The sequence below is a fragment of the Dermochelys coriacea genome, chromosome 3 (assembly GCF_009764565.3).
Source record: "Dermochelys coriacea isolate rDerCor1 chromosome 3, rDerCor1.pri.v4, whole genome shotgun sequence".
Lineage (NCBI taxonomy): Eukaryota > Metazoa > Chordata > Testudines > Dermochelyidae > Dermochelys > Dermochelys coriacea.
In genome coordinates this window covers 168,384,213-168,403,651 of record NC_050070.1, presented here as the reverse complement: position 1 = coordinate 168,403,651, position 19,439 = coordinate 168,384,213, and the positions used below count along the sequence as shown (strand labels likewise).

General features: G+C 40.7%; 1 protein-coding gene across 5 annotated transcripts in view; it reads left to right on the top strand.

The window, feature by feature from the left end:
* Window positions 1–19,439, top strand: part of RPS6KC1 (ribosomal protein S6 kinase C1) — a 116,710-nt gene that overhangs the window by 3,898 nt on the left and 93,373 nt on the right. For 3 of the 5 annotated variants that reach the window (XR_006280244.1, XM_038397001.2, XM_038396996.2), the window contains exons 2-3: window positions 8,237–8,272; window positions 17,831–17,951. Coding sequence is in view for 1 of the 5 variants with exons in the window: in XM_038396996.2 (XP_038252924.1) it covers window positions 8,237–8,272; window positions 17,831–17,951 (157 nt within the window). In the remaining 4 variants the exon portion in view is untranslated. Of the gene's footprint in view, window positions 1–1,519; window positions 1,630–8,236; window positions 8,273–17,830; window positions 17,952–19,439 lie in introns of all 5 variants that reach the window. The other 2 variants (XM_038396999.2, XM_038396998.2) reach the window with 1 other exon arrangement.

Genomic DNA, 19,439 nt, shown 5'->3' with positions numbered 1-19,439 from the left:
TGAAGAGTGGAGCAGGGGGACTGGACCCTGCGTCTTCCATCTCCCGGGTGAATGTCCTAAACGCTGGACTACATAGTCATTTTCTCTCTCTCTTTGTGGCCAATAACTGTTTAGTCACTGAGGAGTATAAGTGGAACTAATTACAGAGCAAGGTATTACTCAATCTGAGTAAGGCAGCAGAATCTGGCCCTAGTAGGAGGGGAGGATGGCCTTGCATTGGAAGCAAAAGACTGGAAATTAGGAGACCTGGTTTCTGTTCCTAGTTTTGCCAAAGGTTTCTTGGGTTCCCTTGGGCAAGCCTCTTACCTTCTTTGTACCTCCACCTTCTTTTTTCACAAATGGAAATAATGCTGCATAGCCGTGGGTGGGAGGGACTTGTGAGTTCAGTTCATTAATTTTGAAATCCTCGGATAGGAAGTTGCATTTATAGAAATGCAAACTTTTATTGAAGTGACGTGTCCTTTCGCAATCACTGTTGCTGTAAATTTTCTGCCTGTGCGAGTGTCCATATTTGCACATACCCTATCTTTATATAAAGAAGATCTAGAAAGTTATCTGTGTAGAATGTAGATATATAAATAAACATAGCTCTCAGGCTGTTTATCTCCATGTCAGTTTTCTGCATTAACTGTAAGACCATAGATGACTTGAATAATATTTTGTTCTAGATATGATATATTATTCCATCATAGGGTAATGTGAGATGTTCAAACACTAATTAAAATGCCATAAAAACATGGTGTTTTTTTATTGAGTTAGTGAGAAAAATATTTTTTCCCCTGTAGGTTCAATGCTAGAGAAGCTTGTCATGGGACAGAGGCAAGGAAGATAGGGCATTTAGTTTTTCCACATCTCATCCTGATGAACTCAGTTCACAGGTTTAGTTCAAGAGGTCAATACAGTGGCTTAATTTCATTGGTGGAACTGAAAGCAATGCCCCTTTAGTTAAGACAGTAGAACACAGTCTTGTATTTATCTTAATTCTAATTCTTCACTAATTTTTGTATTCTGCTTGACTTATATTAATTTGAAATACAGCATCACACAGCTGTAGTACATGTGCTGAATTCTCCAAATCAGAATGAAAGTTGTATATAAGTCAGGGGGAATGTCAACATTTTATTAGGTCTCTGAAGTTGCAGGTTCTCAGCTTCTACTCCAAGTGACACATGGCAGTTCACACAAATTGCTGGTGGACAGAGTAATTCAGATTTTTCTTAATTTAAAACCCCAAAATATTAATTCTTTAAAGAATTTTAACCTTATAGCCCAGAGGTGATAAAATATTATTCATTGTGCCCAAACGTGCTTGGGATTTCACAAACACAGAAATGTTCAGAGCTCTTGCCTCTAAAAGGCTTATACTCTAATCAGACATGTAATAATAACTGGGCTGGGGGTAAAAACTTGAGACAGTGGAGAATATTAAAAGAAGCTGTTCAAAACTATGTAACAATATTTTGTTTAAGGCAGTTGTCTGACCCCACCACTTTTTGTTTTCTCCCTCCCATCCCTGCAGTTGGCTGGCTCCATGGTTGATATGACATCACTACCACAGTGCTTGCTGGGGCTGTGTCACTCATACCGTGAACTGGTGATCTGCAGCTTTGGGTGACTGCCTGGAAAAAAGTAAGGTTGACCTGCCCAGTGTACTGAATACCCCTCTTATGCTAGCTATTTCGGGTATTCAGCACATTCTACTAGAGCTCTCTGACTTCTTTTGATTCTGTACTTGTGGATCATCTGTAAAACTGGTTTAATAGGTTAAGAGAACTTTACTGTCAAATATAAAATATCACTTTAATATTTGTGCGTAGGAGAGTTGCATGTTGAAAGTGTCCTGAACGTCTAAACCAAATGCACAGGTCTCATTGGAGACTTTTCTGAATGCTAAGCTGAACTAACTTTGGGAAATTTTTCTTAAGGTCTGTTCTTAGGAGATGATTTTAAAAGAGAGCCAGCTTTAACAGTGTGGAAGCCCTGAAAAAATTCCTTTTATATTTTAGCAAGGCTGGCACAATGTGGAAACTGTATGTAACATGTGAATTCTACATAATATATTTAAACTTTTGCACTGTGAAAGACATTACATACATCTGCGAAGTTAGGCCTGGTCTACATTGGGGGAGGGCAGGGGGATCAATCTAAGTTACGCAACTTCAGCTACATGAATAATGTAGCTGAAGTCGACGTACTTAGATCTACTTACCGCGGTGTCTTCACTGCAGTAAGTCAACGGTTGACGCTCCCCGTCAACTCCGCCTGCGCCTCTCGCTCCGGTGGAGTACCGGAGTCTATGGGAGAGTGCTTGGCAGTTGATTTATCGCATCTAGACTAGACTCGATAAATCGGACTCCCCCTCCTCCCCCGGATTGATTGCTGCCCGCCAATCCAGTGGGTAGTGTAGGCAAGCCCTTAGAGAAGCATTACAGTTCCTGTATTCATTTCCAACAGTCGAATTCAAGAAAAGATATGAAAAGATTAAAAAAAAAAAAAAAAGAGGCACCACAAGAGTATAGTATCCAGTGTAGAATTAGGAGAGAGTTTAAAAATTAGTTTCTTATTAAAAACGTCTGCTATTTATTAACGCTCAATGTTTACAGAGCAGACAAAAACATAGAATACTCTGACCATCTTGTTAAGTAACAAAGGAGATTCCTATGGTCCTGTTTTATGATTGTTGTTTCCAGAATGTACAGTATTAGTTATGTATTCATCAGTTTGTATATGCAGGTGTGCCATCTATTGATATCCTATTGATTATTGTGGATGAAAGCTGCTTTCATTAAGGATTTACAAACGATACTGGTTGCATCATTCAGTGCAACAGAATGATTTTTCTGAGCAACTTTTTATCTTCCTCTAGCTTGAGATTTATGGGGTTGTTAACGCATGTTCCCTCATGCCAACTCTCTGAATTGATGATAGGATTGGTAAAAGTGAAAGAACTCTGTGGAGGTCTCTGGCCTGTGTTGACTTTTATGAAAAGGCTATGGAGAACAAATTAGTCCAGCATATAAATAAATAATTACTGTACGGTGACTTGCTGATGGAATTGGGCAATAGATATGGAAGACGGCATAATCTGTAGAAGAAGGGACTGTGAAACATATGGGTCCTATTCCTGACTCTCTCACTAGCTTGTTGTATAATCACTCATTGCACTAGATCCCCTTTACCCATTTGAGTAACTTATCTACTGTAACCTCACAAAACTGTTGTAGGGCTTTACTGAAAGGTGAACTGCAAAACAAAAAAGCTTATGCCATTTACTGCTCCTTTTGTGATGTGTAAAGATTGTTTAAGTTGCCACCATGCACCCCTCCACATGGTTTACCTATGAAATGTTCTAAAAGTCTCACCAGGGAGAGAGTAGAAACTCTTTACTGAACTAGCTATGTGGACTCTGCTATAGACAGAAACAAAGATGAAAGTAGAGTGAAAGGAAAAGAACAGCTGAAACATAACTGCGGTAAAGAGGCAAATAGGCCTTCAGACTAATCACAGCAAGGGAAAAGGTGTGTAAGGTTTTGTCAATTGTAGGCTAAACTGGCACAGGAGAGTTTTAAGGTGCAATTTGAAAGAACAGGTTTCAGAGTAGCAGCCATGTTAGTCTGTATTCACAAAAAGAAAAGGAGTATTTGTGGCATCTTAGAGACTAACAAATTTATTTGAGCATAAGCTTTCGTGAGCTACAGCTCACTTCATCGCATGCATTCAGTGGAAAATACAATGGGGAGATTTATATACATACACACTGTAACGAGAGTGATCACTTAAGGTGAGCTATTACCAGCGGGGTGGAGGGGGGGTGGGGACCTTTTGTAATGATAATCAAGGTGGGCCATTTCCAGCAGTTGACAAGAAGGTCTGAGGAACAGTGGGGGGTGGGGGAGGGGGAATAAACATGGGGAAATAGTTTTACTTTGTGTAATGACCCATCCACTCCCAGTCTCTATTCAAGCCTAAATTAATTGTATCCAGTTTGCAAAACAATTCCAATTCTGCAGTCTCTCGTTGGAGTCTGTTTTTTGAAGTTTTTTTGTTGAAGAATTGCCACTTTTAGGTCTGTAATCAAGTGACCGGAGAGATTGAAATTTTCTCTGACAGGTTTTTGAATGTTATAATTCTTGACGTCTGATTTGTGTCCATTTGTTCTTTTACATAGAGACTGTCCAGTTTGACCAATGTACATGGCAGAGGGGCATTGCTGGCACATGATGGCATATATCACATTGGTAGATGTGCAGGTGAACGAGCCTCTGATAGTGTGGCTAATGGGATTAAACCCTATGATGATGTCCCCTGAATAGATATGTGGACAGATTTAGCAAAGGGCTTTTTTGCAAGGATAGGTTCCTGGGTTAGTGGTTCTGTTGTGTGGTGTGTGGTTGCTGGTGAGTATTTGCTTCAGGTTGGGGTGCTGTCTGTAAGCAAGGACTGGCCTGTCTCCCAAGATCTGTGAGAGTGATGGGTCGTCCTTCAGGTTAGGTTGTAGATCCATGATGATGTGTTGGAGAGGTTTTAGTTGGGGGCTGAAGGTGATGGCTAGTGGCGTCTGTTGTTTTCTTTGTTGGGCCTGTCCTGTAGTAGGTGACTTCTGGGTACTCTTCTGGCTCTGTCAATCTGTTTCTTCGCTTCAGCATGTGGGTATTATAATTGTAAGAATGCTTGATAGAGATCTTGTAGGTGTTTGTCTCTGTCTGAGGGGTTGGAGCAAATGCGCTTATATCGTAGAGCTTGGCTGTAGACAATGGATCGTGTGGTGTGGTCTGGATGAAAGCTGGAGGCATGTAGGTAGGCATAGCGGTCAGTAGGTTTCCGATATAGGGTGGTGTTTATGTGACCATCACTTATTAGCACCGTAGTGTCCAGGAAGTGGATCTCTTGTGTGGACTGGTCCAGGCTGAGGTTGATGGTGGGATGGAAATTGTTGAAATCCTGGTGGAATTCCTCAAGGGCTTCTTTTCCATGGGTCCAGATGATGAAGATGTCATCAATGTAGCGCAAGTAGAGTAGGGGCATTAGGGGACAAGAGCTGAGGAAGTGTTGTTCTAAGTCGGCCATAAAAATGTTGGCATACCATGGGGCCGTGCGGGTACCCATAGCAGTGCCGCTGATTTGAAGGTATACATTGTCCCCAAATGTGAAATAGTTATGGGTGAGGACAAAGTCACAAAGTTCAACTACCAGGTTTGCCGTGATATTATCGGGGATACTGTTCCTGATAGCTTGTCCTCCATCTTTGTGTGGAATGTCGGTGTAGAGGGCTTCTACATCCATAGGTGGCCAGGATGGTGTTTTCAGGAAGATCACCGATGGATTGTAGTTTCCTCAGGAAGTCAGTGGTGTCTCGAAGATAGCTGGGAGTGCTGGTAGCGTAGGACCTGAGGAGGGAGTCTACATAGCCAGACAATCCTGCTGTCAGGATGCCAATGCCTGAGATGATGGGGCGTCCAGGATTTCCAGGTTTATAGATCTTGGGTAGCAGATAGAATACCCCTGGTCGGGGTTCCAGGGGTGTGATTGTGCGGATTTGTTCTTGTGATTTTTCAGGGAGTTTCTTCAGCAAATAGTGTCGTTTCTTTTGGTAACCCTCAGTGGGTTCGAGGGTAATGGCTTATATAAAGTGGTGTTGGAGAGCTGCCTAGCAGCCTCTTGTTCATATTCTGACCTATTCATGATAACTACAGCACCTCCTTTGTCAGCCTTTACAAGCTCTACGATACAACTGTATTTGCTCCAACCTTTCAGTCAGAGACAAACACCTACAAGATCTCTATCAAGCATTCTTACAACTACAGTACCCACCTGCTGAAGTGAAGAAACAGATTGACAGAACCAGAAGAGTACGCAGAAGTCACCTACTACAGGACAGGCCCAACAAAGAAAATAACAGAACGCCACTAGCCATCACCTTCAGCCCCCAACTAAAACCTCTCCAACGCATCATCAAGGATCTACAACCTATCCTGAAGGACGACCCATCACTCTCACAGATCTTGGGAGACAGGCCAGTCCTTGCTTACAGACAGCCCCGCAGCCAGAAGCAAATACTCACCAGCAACCACACACCACACAACAGAACCACTAACCCAGGAACCTATCCTTGCAACAAAGCCTGTTGGCAACTGTGTTCACATATCTATTCAAGGGACACCATCATAGGGCCTAATCACATCAGCCACACTCTCAGAGGCTTGTTCACCTGCGCATTTACCAATGTGATATATGCCATCATGTGCCAGCAATGCCCTTCTGCCACGTACATTGGTCAAACTGGACAGTCTCTACGTAAAAGAACAAATGGACACAAATCAGACATCAAGAATTATAACATTCAAAAACCAGTCGGAGAACACTTCAATCTCTCTGGTCACACGATTACAGACCTAAAAGTTGCAATTCTTCAACAAAAAACTTCAAAAACAGACTCCAATGAGAGACTGCAGAATTGGAATTTGTTTTGCAAACTGGATACAATTAACTTAGGCTTGAATAGAGACTGGGAGTGGATGGGTCATTACACAAAGTAAAACTATTTCCCCATGTTTATTCCCCCTCCCCCACCCCCACCCCCCACTGTTCCTCAGACGTTCTTGTCAACTGCTGGAAATGACCCACCTTGATTAACACTACAAAAGATTCTCCCCCCTCCCCCGGCTCTCCTGCTGGTAGTAGCTCACCTTAAGTGATCACTCTCGTTACAGTGTGTATGGTAATACCCATTGTTTCCTGTTCTCTGTGTGTGTATATAAATCTCCCTACTGTATTTTCCAGTGAATGCATGTGATGAAGTGAGCTGTAGCTCACGAAAGCTTATGCTCAAATAAATTTGTTAGTCTCTAAGATGCCACAAATACTCCTTTTCTTAATTTGAAAGAAGTGACTCAATGTTTGGGAAGAAGAGAGTTTCAGGTTGATGGGGTAGAACAATGGAAAAATATCCCGTTCTACTCAGTCTAGTCCCCTCCAAAAATCACATGGAGGATGAATGAGAACACTACAGTGAGGTTGGGCAGTAGGCTGAAGTTAGGGAAGCATGGAGGAATTAGTCACAGAGATTCTTGAAACCATAAGGAAGATTTAGAAGAGTAAATCTAATAAACTGGGGGATGGAGGGCTGGGAGATTAGAACAGTCAGGCTGCAGCGCCGTGGACCCTCCATATAGTTTAGAGGAGCAGTTTTCAGCTGGCCTATGGTCTGGAGCTCTCCTGGGTAGTGTACTTACTGCTGAGACAAAAACAACACTGTAATTCAGGGCTTGTCTTACACACAAGCAAACCAACGAAGGCTGCTTTTAATTCACACCTTTAATATCTTAGTGCATGTCAGTGTATGGACGCTGTTATTTCGAATGTAATTGTCCATACGCTGACTTAGCTGACTTAGTTTGGTTTGCATGTGTGTAGACAAGCCTTCATTCAGTCTTTGAGCAATGGACTTTATTGCTATTTGTAAATCCAATGCAGAACTCAGGCATTCTAGAGGCTCTCTTGACCAATATAATATATATTTCTTTTTTTAAAAACACCAACATCATCTTTGCCCTGTGCTGCCATAGCTGTCAGTCTTTGTCGGGTATTTCTTGGGGTAAAGGTCAGTGAGATCAAATGTGCAGAAAACACCAACATGTGACAGGTAGCAAATGCGCACGAGGACAAAATCAAAATGAAAAATGATCTGTAGAGAACTGTGGGTAGCATGGGTAGCTGTGGGTAGCATGGAGAGATTTTGTCCTAAAAGATACAAAACCCACCCAGGCTGAGTTTGTGTGCAATCTGGATTTCAAAAATGGGTAGCTGTAACTAAGCCATATCTATTACATTGTTGTTATTTTCCTCTCCTGTTTCTAATAACAATTCCTTCAGGAAAGAATTGGAAGAATGGATGGGAAGATGGTCCATATGTGCCCCAGTTCTAAGTGGTCCCTAATCAGAAACTTGCTTGGGGATGTAGCCCTTAGAAGAAAGCATAAGATATCTATTTTGTAATTTATTTGCTAGTTTCTAACATACCAATTAGCTTTGTTTACTAAATACTTCGTCTTTTGTTCTATTCTTATTTTGATAGGTTGAACTTCACTTAACTAACTTAAATCTGCTGAATGCAATTGAAAAAGATATGCACCTTCTGTGTGGTTTCTTTTTATCAGCAACAGATCACAGTATATTCCTCTTTTAACTCTGCAGACTGAAATTCAGACATTGATCAGGTTTTTGTTTTGTTTTACAGATTGTTTCAAGAAGAAATCCAGAGGAAGTCCAGGAGGTAACACATTTACATTTGTGAAAATGCTTCAGTCATGTTCTCATTACTAACTTTTGAAGTATCTTTTACTTAATTTAGTATTTCCTGTGTGTTTTGTCAAAGAAATGAAGCAAACCTTTTTTGTGTCCATCTGTGTTTTTGTCTTAATAATTCAAAACCGAATAGCTAAGGTAGTGTATTGCAACTTTGCCGTCAATGATGAGTGGGGGAAAATTATGAATCATGACTTCAACAAAATTTTTGAGGAGTAAGTGTCTTTTATGACCAAAAAATTCTTTGATAACTTTGGCTGAAATTGGAAATTGAGCTTTACTTTAACCCTTACTGGTAAAATTAGATAAGTTCACCATCAGAATCTAGGTGTCAGCTGTAAGTGTTCTTTTTCCCTCTTTACTTAATACGTCACTGAAAAACCTACATAGTTCTGTCTGTTAGGTGAACAGGATAAATGAAGAGGATGAGCATGAGAGAGAGTGAGAGAGAGAGAGGGTAGATTTTAATTCTTTCTTACTGTAGGATGCTCTCAGGCTTCTTAAGAAGTAGCCTGTTATACAATAATAAAAACTAGGGCTGTCAAGCGATTAAAAAATTGATTGTGCAATTAATTGCGCTGTTAAACAACCAATAACATGCCATTTATTTAAATATTTTTGATGTTTTCTATATTTTAAAGTACATTGATTTCAATTACAACACAGAATACAACGTGTACAATGCTACTTTATATTTATTATATTTGCACTGTAAAAAACAAAATAAATAGTATTTTTCAATTCATCTCATACAAATACTGTAGTGCAATCTCTTTATCATGAAAGTTTGAACTTACAATGTAGAATTATGTACAAAAGGTAACTGCATTCAAAAATAAACAATGTAAAACTTTTAGAGCCTACCATGTTCACTACTTCAGCCAATCACTCGGACAAACAAGTTTGGTTACAATTTGCAGGAGATAAAGCTGCCCTGCTTCTTGCTGACAATGTCACCTGAAAGTGAGAACAGGCATTCATTCGCATGGCACTGTTGTAGCCGGCATTGCAAGATATTTACGTGCCAGATGCACTAAAGATGCATGTGTCCCTTCATGCTTCAACCACCATTCCAGGAGATATGCATCCCATGCTGATGACAGGTTCTGCACGATAACAATCCAAATCAGTGAGAACCGACGCATGTTCATTTTCATCTAAGTCAGATGCCACCTGCAGAAGGTTGATTTTCTTTTTTGGTGGTTCGGGTTCTGTAGTTTCTGCACCAGATTGTTGCTCTTTTAAGACTTCTGAAAGCATATTCCACACCTCATCCCTCTCAGATTTTGGACGGCACTTCAGATTCTTAAACCTTGGGTCGAGTGCTGTACCTATCTTTAGAAATCTCACATTGGTATCTTCTTTGCCTTTTATCAAATCTGTAGCAAAAGTGTTCTTAAAATTAACAACATGTGCTGAGTCATCATCTGAGACTACTATAACATGAAATATATGGCAAAATGTGGGTAAAACAGAGCTGGAGACCTACAGTTCTCCCCCCAAGAACTTCAGTCACAAATTTAATTAACACATTATTTTTTTTAACGAGCATCATCATCATGGAAGCATGTCCTCTGGAACGGTGGCCAAAGCTTGAAGGAACATACGAATGTTTAGCATATCTGGCACGTAAATACCTTGCAATGTTGGCTACAAAAGTCCCATGCGAATGCCTGTTCTCACTTTATGGTGACATTGTAAATAAGGTGTGGGCAACTTTATCTCCCATAAATGTAAACAAACTTATTTGTGTTAGCAGTTGGCTGAACATGAAGTAGGACTGAGTGGACTTGTAGGCTCTAAAGTTTTACAATGTTTTGTTTTTGAGTGCAGTTATCTAACAGAAAAAAGTAAGTTGCATTTTCACAATAAAGAGTACAGTACTTGTATGAGGTGAATTGAAAAATACTATTTCGTTTATCATTTTTACAGTGCAAATATTTGTAATAAAAATAATATAAAGTGAGCACTGTACACTTTGTATTCCGTGTTGTAATTGAAATCAATATATTTGAAAAGGTAGAAAAACATCCAAAAATATTTAATACATTTCAATTTGTATTCTGTTGTTTAACACTGCGATTAAAAACGCAATTAATCGCAATTAATTTTTTTTTGAGTTAATCGCATGAGTTAACTGCGATAATTGACAGCCTAGTTTACATTCCTGCTTTTTGTGAAAAGCCAGTTGCCAATTGTGTGGAACTTCATACAGTGTAAGTTCTTATGCCACTCTCTGGATTTTGTGTGTAGTTTTTACTTGGTTTCTCTCCTATATTTTTAATAGGAAGTCTTCTTGAATTTGAGCTTCTGGCTGAAGTTTTTCTTCAGGAGTCCTACTTTTGTGTTGACTATCTTAAAATAGTCTATCCAAAATTTAATAATAGGTGGCTCCTGAGTAGATCTTAGTTTTCAGATGCTCGAGTTAGGATCACTTTTAGCTATTATTCATGTTATAACTGAAAATTTAAGCACAGTGCACACAAGCCTGTCTAATGGCCAGGTATGCACCCAACCTCCATCAGGAGCTTTTCCAGCAGATTTTTTATCCCACAACAGAGAAAGATTATGTACAGTCACTGAAGGACTATCAGCAGCTGCTCTTCTATCCACTTCCCCCTAATAGGGTCTATACTTATCACCATTAATCATTTTAAAAACCTAGAAAATAAATACACCTACTTTGTGTGAAGCAGTTAGGCATGTTGCACATGTAGTACCCCTGACACAAACAAACCCAGGAAAAGCTGAGTCACTTTACAATACATATTTCCTCCACTCACAACATTAATGTTGCTACAACTACTGCTATTCGTGGGCCATCCACCGCTGCCGTCCGTCTGCTTCCCTCGCCTTGCAGCCTTCCATCTCCCCTTTTAAGAGCCCTTCTGGACATAACCCCTGTACCAAATTACCATCTCCATCACACCAACTTCTACATCAAGCACCCCCAACTACTACTGTGGGGAGAGGAAAGGGAGATAATCAGGTAAGCCGTTGTGTTGCAGAAAGAGTAAAGGGGTAATGATAACTGTGTGTGTCCAGCCCAGGGTAGAGAAACCGTTGTTTATGTGGAAAGGACGGTGTGAAAAACAGTTACTAAGGCTGTTGTCATGGTTAGAATAATGGGAGCACATCACATCAGAACAGTGTAGCCTTCGCAGAATTGGATTAATTTTTTATGCAATTTCAATAGATAATATCACTACTTAAGCATTTTTTCTATTTTTAAAATTGCAGAAATTAGGGGGAGTGTCACAGTTATTTAAGGACAGTAGACATAGAGACATAGACAAAATTTAAAGCTTTATAAACCATTTAAACACAAGTAATCAACATCACATGTCCGAATATACAAAGTAAATATCCTTAAATCAAATCATACCTGTTTTTGCTGTTCATTTTAGTCCATTTTTAACCAGCCTAATTCAGAACGTCTAGATCACTGGATTTTGACTCTACATTTTCAACAGGCATTTTTTCTTACTTTTCCTCCTCTGTAAATTTTGATTATTATTGGTTGAAATATTTTTTCATCTGTTGTGTGTGGATGGTGAAATTGTTTACTGACATTTACCTTTAAAAATTGAATTCTTCCAAGCCTAACTATAACAACTAACAATATATTCACACTCTCACCAGACAAATACCCTTTACTGCACTTCTTTAGTCCTCAGATTGCAGTTTGTCATCCTCCCTCCCAACCAGATTCCACTCCATGATCATGGACTTTTCATTCTCTTGAGCAGTTTTATGTGGTGGTTCTGGGATTATATATAAAACAGTGCTCATCAATCACCCGATCAAAATTTGACTTCTTTGTGGTAGCTTGGATTGGGCACTCAAAAACTTGAGGCATCCCTAATTATTAGTCCTTTCTGAAAACTTAGGCCAGGGAATCCTCTCCCTCGGGAAGTCCTGTATTTCTTGTTTTGTTCTCCTGAGCCTGACAACTACAAAGAGTGTGCCTGCACTACTAACTTTTACCAGCACAAGTTCGTTGGCATAAAGACACTGCAGTTAGTATATCGCTTGTGCACATGCATACTTGGCTTCTTGCGTTGGCACTGCGTGCACTCACCAGGGGTGCTTGTGACAATGCATGGTGCAGTGCACCATAGGTAGGTTTCCCAGTGTGCAACTCGTCACTGTCAAGTGCGCTGTCTTTTGGGAAGTGTTGGCAATGTATGGTGGGGCAGAAACAAGTCACACGGGGGTGGCTGGGAGTAAGGAGTCAACTTCCCAGCACGTAACTCTCCATCCCGCAATTTGAGAGACAAGGTGGGTGAGGTAATATCTTTTACTGGGTCAACTTCTCACTCATCTTGTCTCTCTCATGACCAGGGACCCACATGGCTACAACTACACTGCATCCATCCCATAATGTCATCTGTGTCTCATAATTGTTGTACCTTTTTTAAAAAAAAATCCCACAAACCCATTTGGCCCTCCTTGCTGTCTGACATCTCTGACAGAAGCATGGAGCCTGCTCAGCTCTGTACTGTTGTCCTAAGTGTAGCAGGCACAGGACACAAAATCCTCTGGTATTTGCAGAGCTGTAAGAAAAACTGAATCAGCGTGTGACATGACGATTTCCTGGAGGACATTGCTGTGGGGATGCAAGGCTGATGGTGGTGTTCGCAGAGCATCTGCAGATGGTGGAGCGTAATTTCTGGGTCCAGGAAATGAGCACTGACTGGTGGGATTGTGTCGTAATACAGGTTTGGGATGATGAGCAGTAGCTGCAGAACTTTTAGATACACAGGGCCACAATCCTGGATCTGTGTGGTGAGCTTGCCCCAGCCCTCCAGCTCAGAGACACCAAAAGGAGAGCCACGTTGACAGTGGAGAAGTGAGTGGCAATCACACTGTGGATTGCTATTGGTCAGTTGGAAATAATTTTGGAGTTGGAAAATCTACTTCGGGGGCAGTTGTCATGCAAGTGTGCAGGGCCACAAATTGTGTCCTGCCACGCAGGACTGTGGACTCTGGCAACGGGCAGGACCCTATAGAGGATGGATTTGCAGCAACTGGATTCCCCAAACTGCAGGGAGTGATAGATGGCACATACGTCCTTACTGTGGCACCAGACCACCTTGCCACAGAGTACATCAACAGAAAGGACTACCTTTCTGTGGTTATTGCAAGCATTATGGATCACCAGGAATGTCTCACCAACATCAGTGTTGGCTGGCCATGGAAGGTGCATGACACTCCCATCTGTAAGAAGGACAGGACTGTTCAGAAGCTACCAGTAGGGGCTTTCTTTACTGACTGGCACGTTACCGTTGGCAACATTGAAATGCCAGTAGTGATTCTGGGGGACCCAGCCTACCCCTTTCTCCCCTGGCTCTTGAATCGGGTACACCAGTCACCTTGACAGCACCAAGGAAAGATTCAACTACCAACTCAGCAGGTGGAGAACGACAGCTGAATGTGCTGCTTTAGACAGTTGAAGGGATGATGGTTTTGTTTACTCACAAGATTGGATCTCATTGGAAAAAAAATCCCAAAGGTTATAGCTGCTTGTTGTGTCCTGCATAATATCTGAGAAGCAAAGCGAGGAATGTTTGCCACCAGAATGGAAAGTGGAGGTATATCATCTGTCTGCTGAGTCTGAAAAGCCAGAAACGAGGGCTATTAGAAGAGCTCAACACAGAACTGTACGGCTCAGAGAAGCTTTGAAAGACTGTTTTACTAGTGAGCCACAGTAATGAATGTGGTGTCCGTGCTCTACCTGGCCCCTGCTGTTTTGGGCATGTTGGGAATTGTGGGGTGCTTGCTGTACGTTTATGTGGTGCTAAGCAATTATTCAGCATATATTGGGAACTAATAACGAAGAAATTATTTTCCAAACAATAGAATTTTATTGATAACGAAAACACTGCAAAAATATTCTGTGCAAGTTAAAAAGCAAATACATTAAAAACTTAATAAATCTATAGAACAGAGCTTAAGATGGGGACCGAACATTCATGCCATTTTAGCTATGCATACCGCAACTGTGGCTCTCATAGGTCAGTGTACATGATCTGTGGTTGTCCTTAATGGGGTGGAGTTGTAGGCATAGGGATGCAATCCCTGATGCCATGTGAGGGGAGGTGTGGGGAGGTGCTATAATGGAGTTCTCCATGGACTGCAAAGGGATAGTGAGCCTGAGACTTTTGAACCTGTAGGTCTATACGTTTGCAGCATCTGTGTTTGCTGCCAGAGAAGTCCCATTATGTTGTGGTACATCTCCCTCTGCTTTTTCTGCACCTGCCACTGTAGTAGGAAATAAATTTTCACCCTTATCTGAGGTTCTTTCCCTTCATCAGGTTTGCCTGTGCTCGTCTACTGGGCCAGCTGACGTGCAGTGGACTCTCAAACGGGTCCTGGTTTGTGGCATAGGTGGACCTCTCTGTGTCACATGTCCCATCCTCCTCCTCCTCCTCTTCCTTGTGCTTGTGCTAATGGCAGGGGTCTGTGACATCTGAGATATCCATGGTAGTATGTGGGGTGATGGTGGATAGAGCCCTGCACGGGTACAAAATTTATATCTGCAGCTGCAAAGCGGATATCTGAGGAGCTGCAGGGCTTAGTGGGAACCGCAGCAGCGAAAGCAGCAGCATGTTGGGCCCAATGCTTGTAGGTGCCAGTGCCCCACGTGGCCAGTTCCTTTGGCATGGCTCTACTGCCCCTAGCCCTGCCCACTGGAGTGGGCACCAGGCTCAAGGGCAGCTGTCCTTGGTCAAGCTAGTGTTGTGGAAGTGGCTCTCACGCTCTTGGACAGGAGTCCCTTCCACTCAGTGGTCTGTGTCTCCTGTAGAGCCCTGCAGCTCCTTGGATATCTGCAGATATCCACAAACATGGATATAAATACTGTATCCGTGCAGTGCTCTAGTGGTGGGTCTCCATCTAGTGTAGCTTGCAGCTCTTTGTAAAGTGGCAGGTCTTCAGCTCAGCCACCGGATGGACTGTTGGCCTCCCTGGTCTTTCTCATATGCTTGCCGCAGTTCCTGGCCCTGTTGTACCCCTTCTCCTGCATCCCTGAGCAATCTGCTTGTAGATGTCAACATTTCTACAGCTGGTCTGTAGCTGTGCTTGCACAGCCTCTTCTCACAGGTCCAGGAGATCCAATATATCTTGTCTAATCCAGGCTGGAGAGGGTCTGGAGTGTGTACCTGGCATCTTCAGCTGGGCAGTTGCATGCACCAGTGGAGAGCTGCTAAGAGTGCTCATTAAGCTGAAAAAACCAGGAAAAGGCATTTTAAAATTCAAGGGGTTTTTAAGTGTGTGGGTGGCTTCGGTCATTGTGACTCTGGGCCCATGGAGTTTGTGATTGCAACCAGAGAGGTAGGATGTCTGGCATTGTGGGACAGCTTGCTGGAGGACTGTTAGTTTTGACGTAGGTAACACAGATCTGTACTCCCACTGTGTTGGCCTCAGTATATCGACCATGGCTCAATGTTTGTCGGGAGGTGGTGTTACTGCGTTGCTATAAAGGAGCACTTTCGTTGGTGGGACAGACATTAAGACATTTTTAGATACTCACAACAAGGTTGACATAAGCCACTTTGCATCAATCTATCTTTGTAGTGGAGACCAGGCCGAAGTATAGTAGAGTTTGCGGCATAACTGCATCAGGAGAGCTAGTTACAACATGGTTAAAATTTGTAGAGTGGCTAGGATGTATCTAGATTAAAGCTTTGGACAGTCCATTATTATGGCCTACTGGTGAAGAAATGGTTAGGTCTGTCCACACCACTGAAGCTTTAACCATGTTGTAGCAAGCTCCCCTTAATGTTCATATTTTTAGTGTGGGTTGGGATTTATGCATATTCTCATTACCAATGAGTTTAAGAATGCCCTCTGGCCACAGCAAAATATGGATTTTTTTTTTCTACCAAATTGGGTCATATTGAGGGAAAACCACAACAACCTTTTGACTAGATCTGATTCTAGATATCTCAATACACTTCTGGTTTGGTTTATATGAACAAAATTTGGTCCTTAATTTTGATACTTTTGGATTTCTACCTGGAGAGTAAACTGTTTAAAATCAGTTAAAGGAATATTTAACTTGGAATCTGTCTCATGGTGTTTTACTACATAAAACTTGAGAGATGAATTTGACTGATGAAATAATTGGATATGCTGTTGCATATACTTCACGTGTTTTGTCACTGTTGTTACACCTTAACATTTAATGTGGATTAGGACAGGGCAAAGGGCCCGAATGAACTCAGAGCTGGCACATAAAATGCCTTCATCTCTTTCATAAACCAAAGCTTATTAGGTCTGTTAGATTCAGATTTAATTGCTGAATTCTTTGCCTGCCCTAATTTCCCCCCTCTTACAGTTCAAGCTATTGTAGGGTGAAACACAAATAATTGGGAAGAAACAGTGGAAACTGTATTAATAGCTGACTTTTGTACTTTTCAGCAATTGGGTAGAACTATGGAGTGGAGCTAAATTTTGTTGAATATAGTAATGTAGAAATCCTTAACCTGCCAATGTTATAATGTACCATGTATAACAATGTATAATTGTTCTGTCTCTGATTCCCTGTCCCATGAACATTCTCTATTTTTATTTCTTTCGTCTCTCTCCCCTCCGTGGTTTTTTTTCACCTGCTGATGCTCAACATATTGTTGTGTATGGTGGAGGTAGAATAACTCCCCATCCTTCTTTTTCTTCCTCCCTCCCCTTTTGGTTCCCTGTGCAGCATTGAGTCACTGTGTGACTGAAGGCAGCATCATTCTTCCCCTCTTCATCACTTCCTTTAGGCTTTTCCCGTCAGTTCATCTGTACATTGAGGTTCTGTTGGTCAAAATGGGCCAGTGGAACAGGGTGTGTACATATGTAAAGATTGCCTGTGGCTGTCTTATATAATTACATATGTAGCTGTTCGGATTAGATATAAGAGAAGGAAAGATTCTGAGCTAAAAGACACTTGCCATGGGTAATCTTCATATTTCCTTAGACAATGCATTTGAGGCCAGATGCAGGGGCTATGCAGTATATCCTGTCTATTGCCCAAAAAGCATGTTATGCATGCCTGAGTAATCGCTGACTCTTAGAATATAGAGGTAAGGAAAACAGGCCATATAGCCCTTTGTGCAAGTATTGGAGAAAACCATTTTGGTTGATGTGCCATGGTGTGTGTCAGATCAAGGAACTGTGCATCTCACAAAACGAACTTTTAACGTAGGAGTAATACAACTTTATTAAGACAGAACTTATGTAGTGAGCACTCAAAAGTAAAGTAGAACAATTTACAAACGAGATCATAGAGGTCTTATTGCCTAATTTTTTCCCCTATGGAGAAACTTGTTAAGCTAGCTGTTAAAAGAAACCACTAACAGTACTAATTAGAACCTGTTTAGCATCTTGATTTTCGTAAAGACTTTGTTGGCAACTCTTTTTGGATGACATAGTGCAATTATGATAAACTGCTCTTGCTTTCAGCCACGCTTAGCAACAATTACCCCACTGTGAGCTATTAAACTCATTAATGCTTTTTTTTCCCCCCTTTCTGTTTCAGATTGTCGTTTGGAAGAGATACAGTGACTTTAAGAAACTGCACAAAGATCTCTGGCAAATTCATAAAAACGTATACAGGCATACAGAATTGTTTCCGCCTTTTGCCAAAGCAATAGTATTTGGTAAGCATGCTTTCTTTTTGAATTTCTAAAACTGTTCAATATTAGCTAATGAGTCATAAATACATCTCATTCTGGAGCTGCCAGCTGCACCTTTGTACATGCTACTGCAAAAACTTACTTGGTTTTAATAGTCAACTCTTTGTCTTATTATGAGGATCTTAATGAGATATGGGTGGATCACAGTTCTGTGGTTGTAAAGTTATTGACGTGTACTGTTTTGCTTTCAGTTAAAGAACTATATGCTTTGAATGTTTATGGATGCATGTTGCACTTTACAGGCATAAAAACATGAGGTCCCTGTTCTGAGGAGTTTGCAATCTGTAACAAATATTAGCTATGTGACTAACACTTGTATACTGTCAACTACAAAACAAAATAATTACACTGGTTCTTACATCAAAAAGATGATTGTAATTTTTAATAATCTTTTTAAATTAAATTATTAAACTATTTAGTGAAGGAAAGGATTTTGTCTCTTAGGAAATTAATCTACATTTGATGTTCATTCCTAGTTTTATCTAATAATGTTTTTGACAACACCGTTTATCTAGAGCAACCGGTTATTGCATCAGAGGATTATAACTTCAGGTGAGGAATAAATAGCAAGAACTAACTAGCTCTTAGGAACGCGGATCTTTATATTATTGTCCTTAGTATATAAAATGAGAAGAGAAGAGCTTCAGAAAATGTGAGTTATTTAATAGAAACTGTTTATAAATGTGTTTCCTTGAAGAATTATTTTTTAAGAAGTATTTGAGAATTAACTTTTGCGTAGTTGATCAAGCTTTAAAGTGAAATCAAATGGACGTTTAATAAAGTGGAATAACTCCAGGTATTGGAAGTTGTATTGGAACAAACTGTATAATTATAATAAATCCAAAAAAGTTGAAAACTGTTACCTCCAACAAGAAATGTAATGTTAGTTTTTATGTGGATTAATGTGCTCCATTTTAAGAAGAAATGGGTTTGTCCTGGGTGTCTTCCTCAGTGTAGAATTGCTTGTGTTTTTTGTCATAACCTTAAGCTTACTATAGGTTTTTTCATAGCGGGTTCTAAAACAACACTTTTCAATAAGTGCATACAACTCCAATTACCTTTAAAACATCAAAGGGAGAATAGGCTCTGTAGCTTGAACCTCAAGACACATAATTAAAAATAAACCTCTTCTTCCCATATGTATTATTTATTACATAGTTGACTCTGAACCTAATTGCAGTAGGAACCTCCCTTCCTCAAATCCTTTAGAAACATTCCCGGTTTTTGAGCATTATGCCACAATAATCATCGTGCAAAATTTTGTTACTTACACATTATGTGGAAATCCAAAGCTGTTCAGGTCTATTTTTGTAATTAGAGTATTCTTATTTCAGAGAGCTTTGTGCTCAGCAAGACAAAATGGGACTATGGCCTCTTATTCCACTAATTCTCTTTCTAAGAGATATTATGCATGTAATATCTAGGAATGGTTGAGGATATTGTCAATACTAG